This window comes from Canis lupus, chromosome 34 (genome assembly GCF_003254725.2).
Source record: "Canis lupus dingo isolate Sandy chromosome 34, ASM325472v2, whole genome shotgun sequence".
NCBI classification, from domain to species: Eukaryota; Metazoa; Chordata; class Mammalia; order Carnivora; family Canidae; genus Canis; species Canis lupus.
In genome coordinates, this window is record NC_064276.1 from 17,238,883 (window position 1) to 17,264,886 (window position 26,004).

The 26,004-nt window shown below is 52.4% G+C and overlaps 1 protein-coding gene and 1 long non-coding RNA gene across 11 annotated transcripts; one reads left to right on the forward strand and one right to left on the reverse strand.

The window, feature by feature from the left end:
* The first annotated feature begins 325 nt into the window (after window positions 1-325).
* Window positions 326-9,319, forward strand: CHRD (chordin). 8 transcript variants are annotated; one of them, XR_004811832.2, is made up of 23 exons: window positions 326-488; window positions 719-822; window positions 1,318-1,450; window positions 1,599-1,727; window positions 1,822-1,921; window positions 2,045-2,132; window positions 2,495-2,636; window positions 2,753-2,893; window positions 2,972-3,054; window positions 3,131-3,278; window positions 3,426-3,532; window positions 3,655-3,774; window positions 4,597-4,753; window positions 5,090-5,310; window positions 5,757-5,870; window positions 6,195-6,473; window positions 6,564-6,657; window positions 6,774-6,830; window positions 7,114-7,217; window positions 7,672-7,774; window positions 8,162-8,359; window positions 8,530-8,629; window positions 8,859-8,999. XR_004811832.2 is itself a non-coding variant. In XM_035710201.2 (23 exons), exons 1-23 carry the CDS (start codon window positions 341-343, stop codon window positions 8,912-8,914), a joined length of 2,883 nt encoding a protein of 960 aa, XP_035566094.2. In that variant the 5' UTR covers window positions 326-340; the 3' UTR covers window positions 8,915-9,319. The 8 variants fall into 8 exon arrangements, 4 of the variants coding, with proteins under 4 accessions (XP_035566094.2, XP_035566095.2, XP_025307122.3 ...); XR_004811833.2 differs by having other exon boundaries at window positions 8,862-8,911; XM_035710201.2 differs by having other exon boundaries at window positions 8,205-8,359; window positions 8,859-9,319.
* A 6,530-nt stretch (window positions 9,320-15,849) lies between these two features.
* On the reverse strand, window positions 15,850-25,963 carry LOC112662876 (uncharacterized). Of its 3 annotated transcripts, none has more exons than XR_003138918.1 (4): window positions 25,617-25,963; window positions 23,838-23,952; window positions 20,403-20,529; window positions 15,850-16,102 (listed from the first exon to the last, which is right to left on the reverse strand). It is a non-coding gene; the product is annotated as an uncharacterized LOC112662876 (long non-coding RNA). The 3 variants fall into 3 exon arrangements; XR_004811834.2 differs by having other exon boundaries at window positions 23,724-23,952; XR_003138919.3 differs by lacking the exon at window positions 23,838-23,952.
* Window positions 25,964-26,004: the final 41 nt, after the last annotated feature.

Genomic DNA, 26,004 nt, shown 5'->3' on the forward strand with positions numbered 1-26,004 from the left:
CTCGCCGAGCCGCCGCCGCCGCCCCGTTTGCTGAGGAGGAGGCCCCCGGCCGGGGCGCCGGGCGCGGGGCATAAAACGGGCCAGAGCCGGCGCCCAGGGCACTAGAGCCGCGTACGGCCCGGGTCAGCGCCCGCCCGCCCGCGCTCCTCCCGGCCGCTCCTCCCGCCCCGCCCGGCCCGGCGCCGACTCCCGCCGCCCGACGAGCCCCTCGCCGCACTGCCCGGGCCCTGGCCCCGGCCCCCTCCCGCCGTACCGCCCCCGGCCCGGCCCTCCTCCCACCTCCCTCCTCCCTCGCCTGCGCCCTCCTCCCTCCCGCCTCCCCAGCTGTCCCGTTCGCGTCATGCCGAGCCTCCCGGCCCCGCCGGCCCCGCTGCTGCTCCTCGGGCTGCTGCTGCTCGGCTGCCGGCCGGCCCACGGCGCCGGCCCCGAGCCCCCGGCGCTGCCCATCCGGCCCGAGAAGGAGCCGCTGCCCATTCGCGGAGCGGCAGGTAGGTGGGCGCCCCGGGGGGCGCGCGGGCAGAGTCCCGCTCGGGGCAAGTCCGCGCCCGCCCGGAGGGGGCGCCGGGCGCAGGTGGCTCAGCGCGGCGGGCGGCCCGGGGGGGCGGGCGGGGGTCGGGAGGCGCGTGGTGCGGGGGCACCCAGGGCCCGGCCGGCGGTGCCCAGGGCGGGCACGCCGCGGGAGTGGGACAGCGGCCGCCAGCCAAGCCCGTCCCCGCAGGCTGCTCCTTCGGCGGGAAGGTCTATGCCTTGGACGAGACGTGGCACCCGGACCTGGGGGAGCCCTTCGGGGTGATGCGCTGCGTGCTGTGCGCCTGCGAGGCGGTGAGTGGATCCAACTGCCGGGGAGCTGGCCGGGGCCCTGGGGGGTGGGGAGCGCTCGGGTCCGGGATGTCGGAGTGGGCTGGCGCTGCTGAGGAGGAGGAAGCGAGCCTGCAGGTATATACACAAATGTATAATATATATTTTTCTTCTGGCGGAGAAAGTGGGGAGGAAGTGCCCCCTTCAAGTCTCAGGTGTTGACTGTTATTGATCACCCACTATGTGTCAGGCTCTTTGCCAGCGGTTTCCTTGGTCTCTCACTTAACTCCTAGAATAATCCTACTAATTACACACTATTACTGCCCCCATTTTCCAGATAGGGACCTTAAGGCCCAGAGAGGTTAAGTAGTTTGTCTAGGGTCACGCAGCTTGTAAGAAGCAGAGCGGTCCTCACTCCATGGGATGACCTCGCTCTGGTCCTGTGGCCCTCCCCCGCTCGCCCTGGGTCCCACCAACTGGCGTCTTGCACTCACTCGCTTTTCCCATCTTCCCTGCAAGCAGCCTCAGTGGGGTCGCCGCGCCAGGGGCCCGGGCAGGGTCAGCTGCAAGAACATCAAACCCGAGTGCCCAACCCTGGCCTGCGTGCAGCCGCGTCAGCTGCCGGGACACTGCTGCCAGACCTGCCCCCAGGGTAAGACCCGCTCGCAGTGAGGGGAGGACCGCAGGGCAGTGATACTTGGTCCTGCGCCACGCGGCTGGGGCGGACGGAGCAGATGGAACCGCCAGCTGGCTCTCCGAGTGCCCAGCCGAAGCCCGTGTTTCCCTTTTGCCCGGCTTAGAGCGCAGCGGTGCCGAGAGGCAGCCGACGGGCCTGGCCTTCGAGTATCCGCGGGACCCAGAGCACCGCAGCTACAGCGACCGCGGGGAGCCGGGCTCCGAGGATCGGGCGCGTGGAGATGGCTACACGGGTAGGCAGGGGCCAGGCAGCAGCTGGATTCGTGGTTGCGGCCCGGGCTGCCTGCTGTAGCGGGTGACGGTACTCGGGACATCTTTTCCTCGCAGACTTCGTGGCGCTGCTGACGGGGCCGAGGTCGCAGGCCGTGGCTCGGGCCCGAGTCTCTCTGCTGCGCTCTAGCTTGCGTTTCTCCATCTCCTACAGGCTGTGAGAAAGGGGAAGGTGGGAGGAGGGGTCAGCTGGGGACTGGGGAAGGAGAGTTGGGAAAGGCTGATGGAGCTGCTCCTGGACTAGGCTCAGAGCCCATGCTCACACGACCTTCATTCCCAGGCTGGACCGCCCTACTCGAATCCGCTTCTCAGACTCTGCTGGCAGCGTCCTGTTTGAACACCCTGCAGCCCCCACTCAAGATGGCCTGGTGAGATGATGCCATTTATGAGTGCTTATCCAGTCTGGGCATTGTACTGAGAGTGTGTTCTGCATTGCTTCCTTTGGTCCTCACAACAGCCCAGTGAGAGGAAGGCACTGACATTATGATGCCCGTTTTACAGATGAGGGAACTGAGGCTCAGTAGCAGAATGTGATTTGCTCAAGGTCACACAGCTAGTAAGTGGTTGAGCCAGGATTTGGACCCCAGCATCTGGTTCCAAGGCCCCTTCTTGAGCTTCCTAGGAGGGCTTGGGGGCCCCTTCCCATAGTCCTTCCTCACCACAGTTGGGCCTCCCTGCTGGCCCGTGTTGCATGCTGTCTAAGTAGGGCCTTCCTATCTCTCTGCTCCAGGTCTGTGGGGTGTGGCGGGCAGTGCCTCGGTTGTCTCTGCGGCTCCTTAGGGCTGAACAGCTGCACGTGGCACTTGTGACACCCACTCACCCTTCAGGGGAGGTCTGGGGGCCTCTCATCCGACACCGGGCCCTGGCTGCAGGTGAGGGGAGCATATGGGTCCCTGGGTGTGAAGTTCTGAGTCTTCTCTATTCCCAGGAATGGAGTGGGCTGAGGAGGGGACTTTCTGATGGGCTCTCCTGGTCCTCCCTCCCCCAGAGACCTTCAGTGCCATCCTGACCCTAGAAGGCCCCCCCCAGCCTGGCATGGGGGGCATTGCCCTACTCACTCTCAGTGACACAGAGGACTCTTTGCATTTTTTGTTGCTCTTCCGTGGACTGCTGGAATCCAGGAGTGGGGGTAAGTGGGATGGGGCAGGTGTGAGGAGAGTAAGGAGAGCACCTCTCTCTGAGGCATCCACATGCGTGGCCATTGCAGGACCAACCCAGGTTCCCTTGCGGCTCCAGATTCTACACCAGGGGCAGCTACTGCGAGAGCTGCAGGCCAATGCCTCAGTCCAGGTGAGTGAGGGGCTGGCTCTTGCTGCCCCCTGCTCTGGCCTCTTGCTGCACCCACCATACCTTGCTCTGTCTCCAGGAGCCAGGCTTTGCTGAGGTCCTGCCCAACCTGACAGCCCAGGAGATGGACTGGCTGGTGCTGGGGGAACTACAGATGGCCCTAGAGAGGGCAGGTGGGCCAGGGCTGCGCATCAGTGGACACATTGCTGCCAGGCAGAGCTGTGATGGTGAGGCAGGGTGGGGCCTGGCACCCCGGGCACACACAACCGAGAGGCACAGACAAGTGGCCAGGGTGGGTGTGGGAGGAATCCTGGGGGCCTGGGGTATGAATGGCTGTGAGGCAAGCCCACTGCCACCTTTCTGTCCCTCTGCAGTCCTGCAAAGTGTCCTTTGTGGGGCTGATGCCCTGGTTCCAGTTCAGACGGGTGGAGCCGGCTCAGCCAGCCTCACACTGCTAGGAAATGGCTCCCTGATCTACCAGGTAAGAGTCAGGGGCTGAAGAAGGGAGAGGGCAGCAGGATAGGGTGGGGCTTTGGCCTGCAGGGTTCAGGCCTCAGGCCTTCTCTACCACTCCAATTTGCCCTCTCCAACCCTGCCCACCAGGTACAAGTGGTAGGTACAGGCAGTGAGGTGGTGGCCATGACGCTGGAGACCAAGCCTCAGAGGAGAAACCAGCGTACTGTCCTGTGCCACATGGCTGGACTCCAGCCGGGAGGACACATGGTGAGTGCTTCAGGCAGAGCCAGGCCACAGGGCCCGTGCACCAGAGTTAATAACAATGCAGGGGCGTGGAAAGCCAGGTTGGACAAGCAGAGCTGTTGAGAATCATTCACTCACTACCAGATTGATTGATTGATTGATTTCCTGGCACATTGATTTCCTGGACACATTTTTGGTGAGCCTCAGGCTAGGGACTGGAATACGAAGAAAAGCAGATGTGCCCCTGTCCTCAGCAACCATACATCAAATGGAAGAGGGAGTTGAACAGGGAGACCACATAACTATAAATGTGTCAGCAACAAGTGCCACTTACTGAGCCTTTCTATGTGCTACATACTGTACCGATTGCCTTTCTCATATTATTTTTGGCCTTCATGGTTCCTGTTTTTTTTTAAAATATTTTATTTATTTATTCATGAGAGACACAGAGAGAGAAGCAGAGACATAGGCAAAGGGAGAAGCAGGTTCCCTGTAGGGAGCCTGATGTGGGATTCCATCCCAGGACCCGGGGATCACGACCCAAGGCGAAGGCAGATGCTCAACCACTGAGCCACCCAGGCGCCCCATGGTTCCCATTTTATAGATGATGAAGTGAAGGATCAGAGAGGTTAAGACTGTTACATAGGTAGGAAGTGGCAGAGGAGGGACTTGACCTGGGCTTGCGAGGTTCTTGCTCAGTTATGCATGTGTGCTTTGGGCGTAATGAGTGCACAAAGCATGGAAAGGCATTCAGAATCTTGGGCTTGTGGGAAAGCTGAGAAGGGTTCATCTGGAATCTAGCAGGCTACAGCCAGGGCTCATCCTTCCCTGCCCTCCCCTCCCCAGGCTGTGGGTGTCTGCCCTGGACTGGGTGCCCGAGGGGCTCACATGCTGCTGCAGAATGAGCTGTTCCTGAATGTGGGCACCAAGGACTTTCCAGATGGAGAACTGCGGGGGCATGTGGCTGCCCTGCCCTACAGTGGACACAGTGCACGCCATGATAGTGAGTGGGGGGTTGCCTGCACTCCGGTGTCCTCTAATCTGTGACTCAAGCATGGGAGGAATGGGGCCAGGGGGCCAGGGCCTGGTGTGTCTTTCTCTGTGCCTGAGCTCCAGGTTGGCATCTGGAGAAGGTGGGGATGTATAGCCTGGCCCTGCTGGGAGACTCTGATTCCATGGTACAGGAGTCTAAAACTTGCTGCCCCCCAGGCCTGGGCCTATGGACAGTGTCTGCCTATCTGTGGAATGCGTATTGGGGGAGATGGGGAATACCGGGATGAAGGGAGTGGCTGCTCTAGGCCACCTCCTCAGCTGTCGCCTCTCCTCTGTCTGGATCCAGCACTGCCCGTGCCCCTGGCAGGAGCCTTGGTGTTACCCCCTGTGCAGAGCCAGGCAGCAGGACATGCCTGGCTCTCCCTGGACACTCACTGTCACCTGCATTATGAAGTGTTGCTGGCTGGGCTTGGTGGCTCAGAACAGGGCACTGTCACTGCTCACCTCCTCGGGCCTCCTGGGATGCCAGGGCCCCGGCGGCTGCTGAAGGGATTCTATGGCCCAGAGGTGAGGACATGTTGGTGGAGGCAGCTTGGAAAAGATCTGCTTGTTAGCATGAAGAGCTGTGCAGGCCTGTGGCGGGGGAAGCAGAGAGCCGGTAGCCTGGCACGGCACAGCTGACACGGGCTCGGGAGTCAGGCCACCTGGCTATGAATCTGACCCAGCCTCCTAGTATCCATCCTCCTTTCCTGCATCCCTGTCTGGCGGGCTCTCTTGGATAGTATGTGATGTCCTAGACCTCCAGAGGAGTGGGTGGGATGAAGCAAGCCTCCTCAGATGGGGTGGGCTACCAGACTCGGAAGTCAGAGAGACCTGACACCATGGCTAGTGGGCTTCAATTCCCTGAAGACTTTATTTAACCTTCCCATGTCTCAGTTTCTCGGCTGTGAATTAAGAATGGTGGGCACAGCCCTAGAACGCCTTGTTTCTACCCCTTATCCTGTCTCATACAGGCCCAGGGCGTGGTCAAGGACCTGGAGCCAGAGCTGCTGCGGCACCTGGCACAGGGCACTGCCTCCCTCCTGATCACCACCAAGGGGAGCCCCCAAGGGGAGCTCCGCGGGCAGGTAGGCAGGCGGTGTGGCCCGCTGGGGGTGGTTCAGAGTCGGGCTGGGTGCTCTTGCCCGAGTCACTCGCTCTCTCTGAGCCTTGGGAGTGGTAGTATCACATTCCCTGGCTGGTTGGGAGCAGGAGGCCAGAGAAGGTTCATGACCAGGCTGGCAGCAGACCATCCTGTCCCTGGTTGTTGGGGGTGATTGCTGCTGCTATTAGCATCTTCCCCGGTGTGGGGGTGCTCAGAGGTCGAGGTGTTTCCGGCAGGCGGGCTGGCCGTGGCTGGTGGAGACGCAAGGGGGAGCCCGGGCGCTGCCTCAACCCGCCTCTCCTCCCAGGTGCACATCGCCAACCAGTGCGAGGTGGGCGGCCTGCGCCTGGCGGCGGCGGGGGCCGAGGGAGCGTGGACGCCCGGGTCTCCGGATGCAGCGGCCGCTGCGCTGCCCGGGGTGCCCGCTGTGCTCGGCCCCGACGCCCCCGCCCCCGCCCCGGCCAAACCCGGCGGCCCCGGGCGGCCCCGAGACCCCAACACCTGCTTCTTCGAGGGGCAGCAGCGCCCCCATGGGGCCCGCTGGGCGCCTAACTATGACCCGCTCTGTTCGCTCTGCACCTGCCAGGTAGGGCTCCGCTGGTGGAAGGGGGGCACTGAAATCTGGGTTTGGGGCAAGGGTCCCAGTCAACCCCCCAGCCCCCACCTCTCTTTGTAGAAGCGCACGGTGATTTGTGATCCGGTGGTGTGCCCGCCACCCAGCTGTCCCACCCCCGTGCAGGCACCGGACCAGTGCTGCCCTGTGTGCCCAGGTGAGGGTCCTGCCTGAGTACAGGGTGTAGTGGAAGGTCCACCGTGTAGCATGAAGTCTCTAGGGAGGGAAGGGGGGTGGTCTTCCTCTGCCTTCACTCTTTCTTTGGGTCCACAGAGAAACAAGATGTCAGAGACCTGCCAGGGCTGTCACGGACCAGAGACCCTGGAGAGGGTGAGCTGGAAGTCTGCGAGCAAGGGTGGGGAATCCAGGGGAGCTGTTGGGTGGGACCAGGAAAGGAACAAAAGGGTGAGACTATATATGGGGAGAGGGTAGAGGGAGGCTGAGGGGCACAGATTCCGAATGACATGTTAGGCTTCATTTGAGTCACTGGTCCACAAATGGGCCCTGTGGTTAGACTAGTGTGGGGTTGTCCTGAGACTCCAGCCCTGATTGTGGGCCCAGCCAATGAGCTCAGTACTCATGGCAGCTGGGCACTGTCCCCCCCACCCCCCAGGCTGCTATTTTGATGGTGACCGGAGCTGGCGGGCAGCGGGTACCCGGTGGCACCCCGTCGTGCCCCCATTTGGCTTAATTAAGTGTGCTGTCTGCACCTGCAAGGTATGGCTGCCCAATCCTCTCTGGTGCCATAACCCAGCAGGGTCCGCAGAAATGGGGAGGGGGCTGCCAGAAGAGGAGAGCCCAGCCTGGGTGCGGAAGGCTCAAGGATGAGAACACTGTGAAAAGTCCTTTGAGCTTTGAGAGTCAGCTTCCTGCAGGAAAAGGGAAGGGCTGACGTGGGTGTGATTTCTGGCTTTGCTCGCTGACTCGCTCCATATAGCCCTGGCATTTTCTGTTGCTCCCCGAACTTCCCTTTCCACTCCTATAAGCAGATAGGAGAGCATCTACATTGCAGGGCTACCATGAGCATTTGAGTTCAGGTATATAAAGCACCAGTCCAGGGCCTCTGAGTGAAAGGTCATTGAAATATGACATTTGAGGGATGGAAAAGGAAAGGGAGGTTGCAGGAGGCTCCCCTTCCTTTCTGACACCCTCCTTCAATGGATCCCTGCAGGGGGGCACTGGAGAGGTGCACTGTGAGAAGGTGCACTGTCCTCGGCTGGCCTGTGCCCAGCCCATCCGTGCCAACCCCACTGACTGCTGCAAACAGTGTCCAGGTGAGGGGGGTGGGCACTGAGGCTTCTTGGGGCAGATGAGGTGCCCCATTGCCTTGTCCTGGGTGAGGGGATGTGTGGTGAGGGTGGACGGAAGGGAATTCTCAGCTCATTCAGCATTCACTGAGCATCGTTCCGTGCCTAGCCTGCATTTGGAAAGAAGGTGCATGTATTTATTAGAGGGCTATAATGGGTTCCAGTTTCTGCCCTTTCCATCTATCCCCTCTCTCTCCCTGCCTTACTTCAATCCAACCATCCAACTATTCATCCATCCATCCGTCCGTCCGTCCATCCGTCCATCCATCCTCTCATCTAAACGTGTCACCTACTAAGTGGCAGAAACTGCTAGGTGTTGGAGATTCAAAGACAAAACCCTGGTGTCCCTCACAGGACTCACATCTGCTGAACTCTTCCTCCCTCCCCCCCCCAACAGTGGGGTCAGGAGCCCACCCCCAGTTGGGGGACCCCATGCAGGCCGATGGGCCCCGGGGCTGCCGTTTTGCAGGGCAGTGGTTTCCAGAGAGCCAGAGTTGGCACCCCTCGGTGCCTCCTTTTGGGGAGATGAGCTGTATCACCTGCAGATGCGGGGTAAGTGGGGAGTGTGCTTTGTGTGAGGTGGGTATTGGGGGCCTGGCCCAGAATGGGGAGACCTTTCCAGGGAGGGAAGGCTCCTGGGAGAGGGCTTCCCTGAAGGGGCTGAAGACTGCTGTGTCCCTGTGCCTGTGGGTACCCTCAAAATCTGCTCTGTCCTGCACCAGGCAGGGGTGCCCCACTGTGAGCGGGATGACTGTTCACTGCCACTGTCCTGCGGCCCAGGGAAGGAGAGTCGCTGCTGCTCCCACTGCGCATCTCGGCGGGGTAAGTGAGGGGGCTGTCGGTGGGTGCCTGGGGAGGGAAGGCGGCACCCGCTGCCTGCCAGGAGCCATGCCATCTGCTTCACGAGTGCCATTCCATTCCACCACACAGCAGCCTTGTAGACTTGGTATCGATTGCTTTTGCTTTACAAATGAGATTTCTGAAGCTCAGAGGAGTTAGGCAGCTAGACCAAGATCACGTGGCTCCAAAATTGACTCCCTTCTGCCTCCAGCAGCCCCAGAGACCAGGACAGTTCCAGAGCTGGAGAAAGAAGCTGAAGGCTCCTAGGGAGCCTCCAGAAGACCGCATGACCAAGAGGACGGGGCCTGGGCTGGGGGAAGGAGTGGCGCCAAGGACCCTGCATTCTCCTGTGGGAAACCCAGTGCCTTTGGCTCCTCTTTTCTGCCTCTTCTCCCTCCCCCCACTACCTCTGGGAACCACAACTCCACAAGGGGAAGGGGCAGCCAGGGCAGACCAAGGCCATGGCCACTCCGGCTCCTGCCCCGTCACCCTCCAGCCTCTGCCCTGGAAGCCCAACCCCTTTCTTTCTGTACATAATGTCACTGGCTTGTTGGGATTTTTAATTTATCCTCACTCAGCACCAAGGGTCCCCCCCACTTCACTCCTGCTGCCCCTGAGCTGAGCAGAGTCATTATTGGAGATTTTTGTATTTATTAAAACTTTTTTTTTCAATCTCGGTGCTAAAAGTTGTCTTTGTGACCAGGGACCTGAGTGGGCCCCAGTGGAGAAGGTCTGAGAGTGGAGCCCTGGCTCTAGGGACTTTTCTCTCTGAGCCTTGGGGAGCGTGCAAAGACCAGGAGAGGGAGAGGGGCAGCACAGTTGTTGGTTGCTGGGATTCCGCAGTGGGGCCTGAGACTGTCCCTGAGATGGGCCAGAGCCTGAAGAACTCAGGCAGGCCGAAGCAAGTGTGGTTTCCACTGGCCTATGCATGGCTGGCATTCTGCTGACCCCATGTTTGAAGTGGCTCCAAAGAGAGAAACAAAAGTGCCCCCAGCCTCTTATCTTCTTCTGTCTCAAGTGAGGCAACCACATCTCTGTTATTCTTTTCTGGAAATGAATTGTGTTCTGGACCAGTTCTGGGGCAAATCTGGATCAGAGTGGACTTGGCCCTTGCCCAGTTCTTGGCTGAGCTTATCTTGGTACCAAGTGATGTATGTGGAATAAGATAGGACCTCTCCCTACACCCCACCCCGCTTCCTGCCAGCAGCAACTGGGCATGCCCAGAGCTCAGGGGCATGAGGGAAAGGAGTGTCAGGATAGCGAGCTAGCCAATATATGTACCTGCAGATCTATCTTCTGTATAAACAGTATGGGATTAAGTGAATATGGAATTTTATGACCTAGTCGAGTACCAGGAAAGGGCAATCATAGCCTTCTTGTTTAGGGTGAAGCATGCCATGCGTGCTTAAGAAATTATTGTCTTGGCCCCTGGAAGCTCCAGTTCCACTGTTAACTGGCTGAGGTATTTAACCTTCAGGAGTCCCTGTTTCCTTTCTGTGAAACTAGTATTTCCCTCACAAGATTTGATCAGAACGTGTGACTCCCGTAGCTCTGTGCCTGGCACACATTAGTCAGAAAGGCACTCTGACTGGGGTAGGATTCCAGGAGCTGGTTTGAAAGGGAAGGCAGGGAGAAGTCTGAGGAAGAGTGTGACCAAGGGTTTCAATGATGTGATATGCTGCTGAATGGCCAGGGGGAGTAGGGAAGGCTGGCTGGAGATGAAGGGAGGATAGGAATGAGGGAAACTGGACTTGGCCCAGAGCCCTGCTTGTCAGCCGGGGGGATCGTGAAGGTCAGATAGGGAAGACAGCAGCAGGGTTGGCATGGGGTGAAACACAGGGAACAAAGTACAGGGCCAGGTGTGGTGGGATGGAGGATGTGGCCCAGAAATGCCTGTGCTGATGATATTGTTCCTCCCTGGCGAGGGAGTTTCGAGGGAAGAAGGGTTGAAAAGAAAATTTTGATCCTTCAATTTAACATGAGTTTGGTACTGATGCTCACAAGACGGGAGGAAGGGCAGAGCCAGTGAACATCCACAGGGTGGCTCAACGGTCTTGCCCCAGGGATCCTGCCCCATGGGATGGGACCCATTAGGGCTTCAGAGCAGGGTCAGGGGATGTCAGCCGAGTGCCCAGGCGGAGCAGTGTTCTCCTCAGACAACAGTCCCTGAAACAGCTCTCCCATCATAGCCCGCATTCCCACCGTGGCTGGCTAGTCCCCAAGGCCCTGCCTGAGCCCCAGGGAGATGGCGTGGTGGTGACCACGGAAGTCCAGCCGGGCACAGCAAGGAGGAGCTCGGCGACAGACTGGAAGCCCTGACCTGCAGAGACCTCAAGAGGGCACCCCAGCCATTCCCCTCTAGGCGAATGCACAGACTCAGAGGGCCCTTTCCTTTCTACCACCACCACCTGAGTAGAAGCCCATTTTCCTGGGTAGAGTAGGAGAGTGTTTCAGAACAGTTGCTGGTGGGATTTAAAGTTTGATCTCTAACTGCGTCAGTCAGGCCTTCTACTTGGCAAAGGGTTTGACAGGGCCTCAGGGCTAAAAAGAGATGGGAGGTAGTACACAGGGGCTCTGTCTGGCCTGAGGAGGAATGGAGGTGGCTCTGACATACCTGTTTTTGTGAGGAGAAGGCTCCTTCATGTATAGCCTTCCACTTTGCCACTTTTGACTTGTGAATGGTGGCTTATGAGGGCTTGCAGTGACATCATTTGCCGGCTTTCATGCGTCACATCCAGATTCTGGTGTCAGGTGAGGAACAGCCACTTGGAGCTATCGCATGGTGGCGCTGCTGGCAGCCACCCATTGGTCCTCAATTGGGCCAAGCCTCCAAGCAGTGTCTGTGCAGGTATTTGAATACTTGATGGTGATGGCTTAGGAACATGGTTTTCAAACCCTGCCAGTTGGCGTGTGAAGGCGCCTCCTTCTGGGCACAGGGAGCAGTGGGGCTGGGAGGGCAGGGCAGCCCAGGTGCCTCCTGGGAGTAGGGAGTCCAGACCCTACTCTCCTTCCGTTTGGGCGCCACTTCTGCAAAAACCTGCATTCCAGAGAAGAACTGGTTGCCTTCAAAAAAGTTTCAGAACAACTATTTTATTGCATTCCATCTCTTTTTTACAAAACAATAATGGGAAATAGAAAAAATGTGACTCTTCTGACACAACGGAAGTAGCAGAGGGGGAGGTTTCATGAAGGAATAAAGTGGGCATGAGGAGGTGGTCTGCGAAGGACACATTTTAGCTCATTATATTCTAGGTAGTCAGAGACAATTGGGAAGGACAAAAGCAAAAAGAATGTGTATGGAATACTGGAAATACATCGCTGAAGACGACAGAAGTATCGTACACCTGAAGGTGATATAATATCATGTGCAGTTAGAATTCAATTAAAAAAGAACACAACAAACGGGGGAGGAATTCTTAGGGATTGTGTGATGATTACGCTCTGAGAATGGAGCCACCCCCTTATAACAGTGTTGGCCTTTGATATATGCATTCATGAACAAAAGGAGCTGCCAGGTTGCTCTTCCTCATTACAGAAGTAAGTCATTGTGAACAATGATGGTAAGACACAAATGTGCGAGTAAGAAAGAAAAGGTCACCTGCCAGCAAGAAAGAATCCCAATCACTCCAATTCTTTAAAAATCCCTGGGAGGGGGGAAAATCACTGGGTATTTTTCTAAGTTTTAGTTTTTTAGTTTGCCCTGCCTCCTCTCTGGGTCCTGTCCCTGCAGCACGTCTGTCCCCACTTGTGAAGTCAGTGATGGCTGTCCTTGACCCAGTGGAGAGTATTTGCATGATGACCTCTGGAGCTGGAATACAAGGTGCTCAAATAGGGAAACCAGGATATTGCATTTAAGGGAAATCTGATCCTTTGCATTTAAAATGCTAGGGGAGGCAAAACCCCAGAAATTTTGAAAAAATCCTCACCAACTCAGAGAACTTGGTAAGTTGCCATTGAGTGATTTTATCTTCAGCAAACTGATTAGAGCCCCTGAGTGGGGTCCAGCTCCTCAGCTCACGGGTCCTGGGTGGGACAGAAGCCTATCCCATCCTCATGTGGGCGGCAGAGGTTGGCCAATTGAGCTGTCTCTTGACCGGCCAGGGCCCCAGCTGTCCCTTGGGAGGAGTCATTCACCATGTTTTCTTGTTCTCCTGCCTTGGCTGGGCTGGCTCCTTGGCTGAGACATAGCCTCTTCCTCTTTTGGAGTCCCCCATGCCAGGCTGAGTTCCTCATCCTACCACAGGGACAGAGACTCCTCACTATCTAGTTGTATGGTGGGACAAGAAGGGGGATGGGGGAAGTAGCAGGTGACAGTGGAGAAGGAGATGCTAATGAGCACCCCATTGGGTCTTTCTCCATTCACATGGGGGCAGAGGCTGCTGTCTCCATTCAGCACAGGTACTAGGAAGACGGCTCTGCCATGGACAAGTTCTCTCAGCTCAATGGCTGGTGGACCAGATACGCCTGGCATGGCTGCTGAAGCAGTGCATGAGACTGGCTCAGGAAGACTGTGACTTTCTATTCTCATGGCAAGGGCACCCTGGGAGCTACCTGCTGCTGCTGCTCTTCCTGGTGGGCCTGGGTAACCCTGGTGTTTACTCTAGAGACTTGGGTCCTGACTAGCTCTCACTCTGAGAGGAGATGAAAGAAAGTGAGAGGGAAGCAGCGGCAAGCTTGTGTCTTTTCAGGTGGTTTTGGGGAGTGTTGGCATGTGAATGCATGTGCGTGCAAACACACACACACCCATCTAAAATGTGTTATATGTGAGAGTGTGAAGCATCCACACTGCATTTGTCACTTACATCTGTGTTTGTTTGATCATGGAGTTTTCAGTTCCCTTTTATTTCTGATTCATTCTTCCTTACATGAATCTAAAGGAGCAAGGAACTTGTTCTTTAAAACTCAAACCTTCTGTAGTCCTTTCTGCTTGCTAAGTGGGTAGCAGTAGAAGCCTCTTTTTTATACTGATCTGGAAAGGGAGTCAGGGTGGGGGATGGTAAGCAGAAAGAAGAGTCTATAGAGAAAGGAGGCCACGGAGAAACATCCCATGGAGAAGGAGCAGAAGGCCTTTAATTATGTACTCTTTCTTACAAGTAATCAATTTACTCACTTTTAAATAGCTACTAATTGCATGCAAAAAGCATAAAATGATTCCTAGGGAATAGTTTCTTCCTATCCATCCTCATTCCCCAGGCAACCTGGTTCCCTCCCCAGAGCCCTACTGCTACCTATTTCTTGCGTATGAGGAAATCTTTTAAGAACACAGCTGTGTAAGATCCAAGTTTCAGTTGTTTGCATTATTGTGATACAGACTGGTGCTTTTCAAACTTTCATGTGCATATGAATCGTCCGGGGCTATCATTTAAGTGCAGATTCTGATTCAGCAGGGCTGGCATGAAGCCTGGGACTTAGCCTTGCTGACAAACTCCTAAGCCATGCTGCTGCTGCTGCTGGTCCAGGATGCTCTGTAGGTAGCAGGGACAGAGACAAGCCCGTCATGCCACACTTTCAGCCCATCTGCCAGGCTGCCAATGCCTCATGGCAGTTTATCCACTCAACTAAGATTTATTTTAGCATCTTTATTGTGCCAGTCACTGTTCTAGGTGCTGGAGACTCAGCAGTGAATTATACTGACAAAAAACCCCTGCCCAAATGGAGTTTATAATCTAGTTGAGGAAGGCAGTCAATAAATGCAATACATATGTCAAATATGTAATTTGCCAGAAGAAGATGGTGTTATGGAAAAAAAGAATAGAGCAGGAGAAGGGAAAGTGGGGGAGGAGGACCTGAGGATTATTTTGTTGAGGACGGTCACAGAATGCTCTGGTGAGGTTGACATTTGGATAAAGACTTGAAAGAGGGGACAGAATGAACCATGGAACTATATATTGATTTTTATAAAGCTATAAATGGGGCTAAGTTCCTTATCAGGAGAGGAGAAGGGAAGAGACCTGCCATAATTGTGAGATACATGTGAAATCTGTACGCCTATAGATATCCAAACTCCAGGTGAGAGGCATGCTGACAACAAAAAAGTCCCTTGGAATATTAGGGAGAGAACTGGACCTCCACAAGAATAGAGGATGGTCTCTTGATTCAATTGTGTTAAATTTCGTCTAACGCTTGAATTATATGCTATAGAAAATTATATACTATATGAAATGTGAGTCGAGTAAGAGTTTAAGAAATATCTACTGCCGGGTACAATTAGGTCACATACATTAATGGGTCAGTTAGGCCTGCACGAGTTTGCTTACAAGATACAACCCACCTAGGCATTTTCGAATCTGGAAAAGGAGGAGGAAGGGAAGAGGTTCTATTCAGGAAAAGAACCTCACAGTAAAATCTCTACCAAGGCAGAGGTTGCGATTCAAGCACATATTTTGTGGTTGGAAATGTTAGAGGCCAAAATGTCACATGAAACATAGGAGGTTTCCAGGTTGGCAGACAAGGCAGGCTGGAGTTTGAAAACCTCTCCGAATGCCACCTAAAGAAGCTCCATGCCAGAAAACTGAAACCGGCTCCTGGAAACTCTGAGGAAAGAGGCTAGTGTGAGAGGGGAGCAAAGAAAAGATGGTGGTGGTGGGGGGAGGTACCAGGTGGACTCCTCCTGGCAGGGCAGACTCCAGATGTTGGAGGATGAAAAATACCTCATTCTCCCCCAGCAGCTCCAGCAACTGGAACCAGACCAGTGCCAGCTTGTCCTCCCAGGGGAGTGGGGAGCCCACCTGGGGGAGGCCCCACCACCACCTTTCCTTCTGGCCGCCCACACCAGGTCCCGGAAGGTCTAGACCAGAGTTACTCCCAACACTCGTCCCCCTCTCCCGTTGACACAGACATTACTGCACCTGCTGGCTGATGCCTGAAATTCCTTTAGTAGATGTTTTTCTTTCCACAACTGGAAGATGGGAGTTTTAAAACGCAAACGACTGGTTAAGATATTAGGTCATCTGCTAGAGTATAATCTACCAGTCAACAAATATGAGTGATTATGGTCAGATCCTGTTCCTTTTGGACAAGGAGAGAGTATATAAAAAGGTAGAGGATGGGTGACCGAAGGGCGAGGAGGGAGGAGAATGGGGACCTGCCAGGCAGCCTCCCAGGCAGGGACGCTGACGGGGCCGAGCTATTTACCTTTAGCTGCTAGCTCTGTGGAGGAACAGTTGCTGTGTGAGGGGAGTTTCTGCTCTGCACATCTGTGCACCCTCCCGGCTTTGCGGGAACTTCGCCACTCAGACATATGATTCACATCAACTGTGTTTTTCATGAGTTTTAGAGGCTTTTACTTTTTTTTTTTTTTTTTTTTAAAGCATGGCTGAGGTCATTACAAAGGAACTTTTTTTTCTCATAGATTCCAATTGAGGTACCAATGGAAGTGGCACCGCTGGAGAACTTCCGAAGCAGCTTTTTTATTTTCCCTCCTCCCTCCAGAGATAGATGAATGAGGGGGAATTCCTGATGGGATTTAAAAAAAAAAGAAAGTAATGTTTTATTTCTGTCTGGTTGTAAATGTAATGATTCTCCACTGGAAGAGTTTTGGCAAACAGAACAGCATAAAATGAAGGAAATTTAATGTCAATTGCTTAATAAAATTAAAATGCCAACTCAGAAATAATCCTCATTTACCTTTGATTTTTTTCCCTAGTTTTTTTTTCTGAACATTAATATACCATGATTTATTTGAACATTGCAGATGGTATTTCTAGTGAACCATCTTTTTAAATTATAAAAATAATGTTGCTTGAAGTAGAAAATTTGGTTAAAGAAAAGCCTAGGAAAAATCCTCTGTAGAGCATACAAAGTTTTTTGAAGTCTTTTCCTCCTTGTGTGTGTTTTGTTGAGTTTACCCTTGTTTATATTTTTATATCCCTCTTTTCTTCTCTTGGCCCTGTTATCACACATCTCGTGAGCTTTGCCTTGGATTGTCAGAGTTTTGAGGCAATGCCTGTTTTTCCTCATCTGGGTGAAGCCGGAGGCGGAGGTGGAGGTCTGAGCACCATCTTGATGGGACTAGCTTGGCTCTCTGTCCTGTCCTTTGGGATAAGGTCGGGTGGCTACTTGGCGACAGGGTCTCTCATGAAGAAGGAATGAGCTGGGACACCTACAATGAACCACAGTTGGGAGCAGCTGGGAGCTGGGCTGGGAGCCGTGAGGAGCTGGAAAATAAGCAGTCAGAGAGAGTCAGGATGCAAAGCTGAGGGAGGAGGGGCCGTTCCGCCTGAGGTCAGTCAGAAGCTGCTCCGAAGCCGGACCAGCTCTCTCCACATAGCTGTGGTTACCTTAATGGCTTGCAATGTGTGTATTCATTTTAGTTGCCAAGAAGACTCAGCTGAGTGGATTTGGGCTTGTAGATGACATTTTGTGAGAAGGGCTCAGTAGATGACATTTTGTGAGGAGTAGATGACATCTTGTGGAGGGAGGGTGAAGGGAGGAGGGACCTGAGGAGCAAGAAAAGCCTGCTCTGTTGATGACCCTTTTGGTCACTTGACTTCCATCTCATCAGGTTACTTGGTTGTGAAAAGTTCTCAGAAATATGGTGGGTCTTGAACTAGCAGCAGCTAGGTATAGTGGCTTGAATCTAAGGCCTGCCGTTTTTTGGCTGTGTGGACCTTGGGCAAGTCATTTGACTTTGGACTGAGCCTCAATTCCTCAAAGCAGTGATGATAATGGTTATCTGCCTGATGGTTGAAAGGACTGTGGAAAGGTATGTGACATGCTTGGCATAGAGTTGGCACTCAGGGACAGCATTATGATTGGATCTGATGGGCGTGAGAATCATTAGGGAGGTGTGAAGTACTCTGCTTGCCAATGAAGCAGTGAGGTTATTCTGGGGTGGTGGAAACGGAGTGCTCAGGCATCCATTACGTGAAGGGACAAGACTTATTACTGTGGGTGTGACCACAGCCTTTCCTCTGTCAAAGAAAGTCAGTTCTTCATAGCCAGCCTAATCCTCCTTCCCCTTTCCAGCCCAAGAGGAGGCATTCTTTCTTGCTGGGAGTGAGGCTAAGCCAACCTATCCAATCACCTGGTGGGAGAAGTAGGGTGCAGGGGTGAAGGCTCCAGGGCTGGAGGTAGTAAGTGTTGAGAAGTGGTATGTGGGTAAGAGAGAAGTGCACAAGGAGAGCAGAGATTCTTTTTTTTTTTTTAATGATTTTATTTATTTATTTATGAGAGACGCAGAGAGAGAGAGGCAGAGACACAGGCAGAGAGAGAAGCAGGCTCCATGCAGGGAGCCTGACGTGGGACTCGATCCGGGGATTCCAGGATCACGCCCTGGGCCAAAGGCAGCCATTCAACCGCTGAGCCACCCAGGTGCCCCAGGAGAGCAGAGATTCTAACATGTTACCATTGACTGTGTTTATGGGTATCTTTTAATATTTTTCAAGATGTGAGTAAAAAATGGAAATCCTCTTTTGTGGTAAAATATATATAACATAAAATTTATCATTTTAACCACTTTTTTTAAAAAAAGATTTTATTTATTTACTCATGAGAGACACACACACACAGAGAGGGAGAGACACAGGCAGAGAGAGAAGCAGGCTCCATGGAGGGAGCACGACATGGGACTCGATCCCAGGTCCCCAGGATAATGCCCTGGACCTAAGGTGGCGCTAAACCGCTGAGCCACCCAGGCTGCCCCCATTTTAGCCACTTTTAAGTGTGCAACTCAGTGGTATTAAGAATGTTCATAGCGTGGTGCAACCATCATCACCATCCATTTCCAGAACTTTTTCATCATCCCAAACAGAAGCTTTTTACCCACTGAAAAATAACTTCCCATCCCCCCCGCATCCATGATAACCTTAATTATATTTCCTGTCTCTCTGGATTTGCCTACCCTAGGCACTTTATGGAAGTAGAATCGTACAATGTTGCCTTCTGTGTGGGGCTTCTTTTACTTAGTGTAAATTCTTAAAAATATATTATTTATTTATTTATTTATTTATTTATTTATTCATTCATGAGAGACACAAAGAGAGAAGCAGAGACATAGGCAGAGGGAGAAGCAGGTTTCCCACAGGGACCCCGATGCGAGACTTGATCGCGGACCCTGGGATCATGCCTTGAGCCAAAGGCAGATGTTCAACCGCTGAGCCACCGAGTTATCCCCTTCTTAACATAAAAGTTATAAGGTTCCCATGGCAGGTATATTCCACATTTTGTTTATCTGTTCACCTGTTGATGGATATTTGGGTTGTTTCCACCTTTTGGCTATTATGAATCATGCTTCTATGAACTTTGATGTACAGGTATCTGTTTGAGTCCCTGCTTTCAATTTTTTGGATATGTATCTAGAAGTGGAATTGTTGGGTCATATAATTCTGTGTTTAACTTTGGAATTCCTCTTTAAGTGCCTTTGGCTGAGTATCTTTTGTTCTTATTCTATTTCTCCAGTCCTTTCATTCTATTTCAATCCCCCTGCCATTGATTTGTTGGAGACAATGGACTATTTGTCTCTACAGAATGATCCACAATCTAGATGTATTTATTGCCTCCTCATAGTACCTTTTAATTTACCATAGTACCGTCCCCTATATTTCTTGTAAAACTAAAAGCTGAGTAGAGTCTTGATTGGATTATGGTTCAGGTTTTCCATAGACTATTTCATAGGGGAGCTCTGTATTTCCCTTTGGGTTGCATCCAGAGGCACAAACTGTATTTCTTAAACATAAATCTCTGAGAATGAAGCCACCAGGTATCTGGGCTGGTCAGGATTTAGAGTTCGTGGAGCTGCATTTCATGGGGAAGGAGTAGGGCCAGCAAGTAGTTGTCAGTGGCTGCAGGGGTCCTTGTTCTGGGTCCCTGGGGAAAGTGTTCCCTCTCCCACCCAAGCATCCTCAGGACCTGGCCTGGCCCAGAGCTCTGTGCCCTGGATAGAAGGGGAGAGCAGAAAGTGAGAAGCGGGGGCACGTGGCCATCTCTGGGCTTTGTACACAGCTAATGTCCAGGGAATGTTTGTCTGTAGTGATGATAGTCTACTGATGAAGTGAGGAAAGAACCAAAAAGATGCTTTAGACAAATGCTGGTGGGGATGTGGAACAACTGGAACTCATATGTGGGAATGAAAAATGATACAGCCAGTATGGAAAACATTTTGGTCCTTTCTTATAAAGTGAAACACATATTTACTGTACAATGGAGCAATTGCACCCCTAGGTATTTACCTAGTGAAATGAAAACTATGTTCACACGAAACCCTGTACGTGAATGTTTATAGGAGCCTTATGGATAACTGTCAACATCTGGGAATAGCCCAAATGTGTTCACCAGGTGACTTGATGCACATCAAGGTCTACCATTCAATGGGACAATACTACTCGGCAATAAAAATGAATGAATTGCTAATGAGAACAATAGCATGGATGAATCGCAACTGCATTATACTCAGTGAAAGGAGCCAGACTCAAAAGGCTACACACTGGATGCTTCTACATATATGACAGTCTAGAAAAGGCAAAATTATATGGACAGTGGTTCTCAGGTACTGGGGCTAAGGGAGAGGTTTACCACACAGAAACAACAGAATTCTATGGGGATGATGAAACCATTCTATATCTTGATTGTGGTGGTGTTGACTTGAATGTATACATTTGTCAAAACCTCTCAGAATTGAATACTAAAAAGGATGAACTTTATTGTATGTAAATTATACTGTAATACAAATGGGAGAAAAAATAGTAGTGGAAGATTACCTGTTATTTTGAGGCTACCAATCAAAACTCCTAGCCCTCTCTGCTCCTGGAAAGCTTACCTGGGTGATCATTCAGCTTGGAGATCATTCACCATCTCTGAGTTCTCCATTCAGAGAGGTCTTGATAAAAGGCATGCCCACGGTCCACTGTGTCAACCGAAGGGACCGCTTGTCCTCTTTGGAACAGCTGTGAATGGGCAAGAGAGTTGGGCTCAACCGATTGGATAACCTCTCCTGGGATTTTGAGTCTTGTGATTACGTGACCAAAGGTTTGAGGCTAGTGGCAGGTGAGTTTCATTGTATCAACATTGGTGGCACGTGGACAGATGTCGGTGGCAAGACCTTGACATCCTTTTTACTGCTCTCTGGAGGGTCCCTGCTTCTTCCTCCTTATCCTACCAATTTCTGTATTGCTTACAATGACAAGAGTTGGTTTCTTTAGTTTACAACTCACAAAACTTGATGATACCAAAGGGGTAAGAGCGGGTAGAAATGAGGAGAAGGAAGAAAGTAGAAGTAAAGATGGCGAAGGGAGGAACCAGAAGAGAAAGGTTAGTAGAGGCAGGCAGAGATGAGTAATGAATCCAGGGCAAGCCCGTCAGTGGTACAAAGGAGGGTGTGGAGGGTGTCTCATCTGGTTCTGAAACTGAGCCATTGCAGGCAGTGTTATCTGACTCCTCAACTGTTGTTCTCCCTGAATTGGGGCTTTGTTTGCTTGTTTTTAAAGATTTTATTTATTTATTTGAGAGAGAGAGAGAATGAGCCAGGGGGAGGGGCAGAGGGAGAGAGTGAAGCAGACTCCCCGATGAGCAGGGAGCCCAGTGCAGGGTTCTATCCTGGGACCCTGGGATCATAACCTGAGCCAAAGGCAGATGCTCAACCACTGGGCCACCCAGGCGCCTTGCTTGGGGCTTTGTTATGGCAGCCTTGCTCATGTGCTCATTCTATCTTCCTGGCTTGGGGTAAAGACACCATGAATAACAATGGCTGTCACTTATTAGGTGCCTGCCCTGTGCCATGCATGCTTTCTTCATTTCATCCACCATGCCCTGGGGTTGATACTATTATTGCCACTTATAGAAGAGGAAACTGAGAGATTAGGCAAGGCATGGTTAGTAAGTGGCCTAAGTGGCCAAGCAAGTGTTTGGATTGCAGATGTGACTCCTGGAACATGGGTTTAAGGATCATTTCAGTTTTAAGGGATGTCAGTGCCCAGGATCCAGGTCCCCCAAGGAGGGCTTCACAGGGCCTCATCCAGTTCATTGCATTCTCTAGTGAATCGTATCTGTTTCATTGTAAGTCTGCAAGGGTCTGTAAGCTACAGATCATGTAGAGGAGTAGTTCTGACCTGAGAGCTTTTACAGAACACCTATGCCTGGCCCCTAAACCAGAGTCTCTGGGTGATGGGAGAGGATCCTGGCAGCAACATTTTTGAAAGGCTCCCCAGGGCGCTGTGCTGCAGGTGAGGGATGAGGAGAGAGGCAGGCCATGGCCTGGTCAGCAGATGTGCTGGCTTTTCCTCAGTGCAGAGCTGTCCTTGGAGCAGCCAGCCAGGGAAGGGTGCTATAATCTGGGTATACCACGGTAAGGAGCGACGGTACGGTCTGTGGTCTGTGTCCATGCAAAGATCATCTTAGAGTGGTGCTCAGAGTGCTCAGGGATCTCCCACAAAAGTCTCCTAAACCCCACACACTGTGGGTTCTGGGCAAGACTACTGGTTTGTCCCCCCCAGTGTGCTGGGCCAGTTGCCATCACCTGCCAAAAGGTAGGGCCAAAGCCTTCCTCTTATTGTGTTTCTCCAGGTGCTCTAGGGTCCAGAGGGTGGTGTGTGCATCTCGACTAAATTAGAGCGGCCCCCTGCAGCTCAGCCTCCTGTTTCTCTGTTGACACTTGCACAGCCTCTCTGCTCTGTTGTCTTCTGTCCCCCCTTCCCTGCCACGGCTCCTAGCCCTGCTCCTTGCCAGGCACCTGTGAGCACAGGTCTCTGGCTCCTCCTGCGTCTCACCTTGGGTGTTGGCTGCCCATGGGCAGAAGAGGGCCCACTCTCATCCTCTGTCTTTGGGTCATGGGGCAATGCTCACTCCTCTGCCCGTACCAAAGAGTCCCTCGTTACCTATCCCCAGATCTAAGGGGCTCCCAATCTTCCCATTTCAGCTTAGCATTTTTAAGGGGAAGTCTATGTATGTGTCTCAAGGTTGAGTTCCTACTAGTGGTTTCTTCTCCCTACCCTTGGCCCCGGTTTCACTCCATAGTTTCTGGGATGAGGCATGTCTTCTCCTTCATTGTCACCATCATGACCATTTACTGAATGTTTAGCATGAACCCAGGAACACTGTGAAAGCTTAAGATACATGTGGTCCTCCAAACTACCACATGAGATCATTAGTGTTACCATCCTACTTCCCTTTTGCAAATGAGGAAAACGAGGTACATAGAAGCAACTTTCCAAAGTAACACAGCTGAATAGGTTCCTCATGAGATGCCCTTCCTCCCCTTTTACCTCAGATCTTTACATGCCAGCAGGAGGAGGGGAGTTTGGAGAGTTCAGGTACAGCCTCCCAGGCTCCTTGATCTCACTATGCTCCCTGACCTTCTCACTGTGCTGTGGGATCTGGTCCACATCCTCCTTCGTGGTGATTTCTTTCCTGGGGTTCCATTTATAAGCCTTTGTTATTATGGGATCTCTTTGCCACCCACCCACCTGTGCGTTATGGCCTACAATACATATGTAAAGGCCAAATATGATTAGAGTTCAAGTTATTTCCCATGGGGTATAAAACACTTCTTTTAATATCTTCAAGTATTTTGTGATGACCTAGTTGGCCCAAGGACACCTACCGGGTGGTGTCACTTAACTCCACAGGTCACAGTATGCATGTGTGTGTGTGTGTGTGTGTGTGTGTGTAAGGTAAGAAGCCAAAATGTTAATAATCATGAGTGTCAGGATTCTTGCTGAAAAACAGATGTTTTTCATATATGAAAATATTTTTCATATATGTTTATATATATATAATTGGGGTGGGGGCACCTGGGTGGCTCACTGGTTGAGTGTCTGCCTTTGGCTCAGGTTGTGATCTTGGGGTCCTGGGATCGAGTCTCACATCAGGCTCCCAACAGGAAGCCTGCTTCTCCCTCTGCCTGTGTCTCTGCCTCTCTCTCTGTGTCTCATGAATAAATTAAAAAAATCTTAAAAAACAAATGAATGTGGTGGTCTTGCTCTTCTGGTCACAAAGACCAGAGATCATCCTCAATAAGATTAACTAAAAGGAAAAGATGCATTTGGGGGTGGAGGGGATTGCTTGGCCTTCTGAGGCTGTGAGGAACCAGGTACAGCTCTCTTGCTCTGAACAGTCTGCAGTCCATGGACTTTAGATTGCTCACCTTGCTTGCCCAGACCCACACCTTCTTGTTACCATGGCAATGGCATGTCAGCCCACTCCACCCCAAATGCACGGGGACATGGGAGGAGAGCGTCACCAGCCTTCTTTGGCCCACCTCTTTGCTCAGGGCCGGTGAGGTCCCAGCAGCGTCAGCTGGTGTCCCGTGGGCAGATCTGTGGACACGAGGAGAGGAATCCACATTTCCCTGGCACTTTCAAGGACCTTTGCACCTATGATGGGGAAGACCCAGAGCCAAATAGTCAAGAGGTGAAGAGAGGAACAAAGCCCTGCCCCATGGATACAGCTGCGCCTGAAGCAAATCATTCTTTTTCTTTGCACTTGATGAGCCAGGGTGTCCCTTTTGCACCAGATGGTTTGAACTGGGTTTCCAGTATTTGTTTCTGCATGAGACCTGACTGATACCCCCGATCTTGGCCCATCTGCTCCAATTCCCTCTTTTGGATACTGGTCTTTGCTGTCTTTCCAAGTACGGGTGGTGTACCCACTGTGGAGGGCGGTGGGGGTTCATAAATAGTCCTAGCCGTGCACAGAGACTCCCTGGCAGTGTTTGAGCCCCCAAATCATTGCAGAGGGAATTCAGCCAGAGAATGGAGTCACACAGGAAAATTGTGGCTGGTGGAGATCCACTTCTTTGGGGTAAGTAAGTAGGTAGGCAGAGAAATTCACAGGCAGAGAGGACTATCATGAGCCAGACAGGCACCCTAGAGGTAGTTCTTAGGGGCCGAAGTGTCCTTGTGCAATGGGCACATTTTTGTGTGGGCAGCAGTGGCACTGGTGCCATTGACACCTTGGTTTCTGTCGTCCTGCAGATGCCAGGACCTGTCTTTCATTATGGGCCCTTCCTCCTGACTCCTCCTTTGGGCCCTTCTGCTCCTCTCCTAGGCTCTTCCCCACTCTCCATTCTAATCAAGGCCCTGCGCAGTTAGAGATGTTGGGTTCTAATGGTCTAGCAGAAAGACTGAGGTGTGCTTAAAGTCCCATTGACGCTGAGCAGGGAGCGAGTTGAGCCTTGGAGGATCTTTAAGCATTAGACATTGCAAGTGAAGTGAAGGCCTTAGGGCCCTGGGGTGGAAAATTGCAAGGGGGAGATGGGGTTGGAGAAGAGATATGAGGTGGGGGTATGAGGTTGGCTAGACAGGCCACGGAAGCCTGACTGGGAGGTAAACTGTGTTCTTGGGCCAGTTCTTGCCCTTAGATGTAGGGAAGCAGGTCCCTGGCCCAGGTGGGGCTGCAGAGGGCCTAGTGCTTTCCTCAGAATGTTTTAACCCCTCCTTTGATGTCTGGGCTGGGTTTGGTGCCCTGAGCCTGGATAAGGCCTGTGTGGATCATGGTATCCAGAAGTCCGTTCCCCTCTGAAGATCAAAAGTAGCCAGAGCTGCCCTCCTGGAGACTCCATGCCAGCCCTGGATCTTATTACTCTCCTTTGAGGTATTTATTTTTTCTTATTTTTAAAAGATTTTATTTATTACTCATGAGAGACACAGAGAGGAGCCCGAGACATAGGCAGAGGGAGAAGCAGGCTCCCAGTGGGGAGCCCAATGCGGGACTCCTGGGATCATGACCTGAGCCAAAGGCAGATGCTCAATCACTGAGCCACCCAGGTTTCCCCTGGGGTATTTCTGACCCCTTACTCCAGGTGTGGGTGAACCAGAGGCCCTGAAGAGCTTCAGAATTCATACCAATGATGTTGTCCTATGGACCTCACTTCTAGGAGGGCAGCCTGGTGAGTGGATTGCTCCTGCTAGCCAGCACAGTATTTTTTTTTTTTTTCTTTTGTGGGCTCATGTGATCACATGAGTTTGAGCCACTTGAGAGACAGGACAAATTCAAGGCTCTGGGGCATCTATGGTCAACTGCCAACCCTTGGGCTCACCTGTGTGTGTCCTTGCTTTGGCTCTTGCCTAGGAGCTCTCCAATCACAGAGCTGCCTCAGGGCTGCAGCACCCCAGGGTGGCGGGAGCGGCAGTAAATGTTTCTGGGCACCCTGCCAATGGCACTAGGGCATCATCTCAGCCTTCCAAAGCCTCCACACCCCATGTCAGGCAGTCTTCTGGTGTCATTCATCTCCTCCAAGGACTTTCAGTACTGGCTCACAGCAAGGAATCTTTTCTGTGGAAGTCTTTATGTGCTGTGACAGTTATGGTGAGCATGAATGAGACTGTTCTTTTCACTCTGGCCATGGGGCCTTTTCTTCCCATCACCTTTTCTTCCCATCGTCTGTGAAAGGCCAATCAGGAAAAAGATATGATTCTAGGAATTCA

Coding starts and splice junctions, on each gene's coding strand:
- CHRD (XM_035710201.2), top strand. CDS start 341: ATGCCGAGCCTCCCGGCCCCGCCGGCCCCGCTGCTGCTCCTCGGGCTG. Junction 7,218..7,671: donor GTGCTGTCTGCACCTGCAAG/GTATGGCTGCCC, acceptor GGATCCCTGCAG/GGGGGCACTGGAGAGGTGCA. Junction 8,630..8,858: donor CCACTGCGCATCTCGGCGGG/GTAAGTGAGGGG, acceptor TTCTGCCTCCAG/CAGCCCCAGAGACCAGGACA.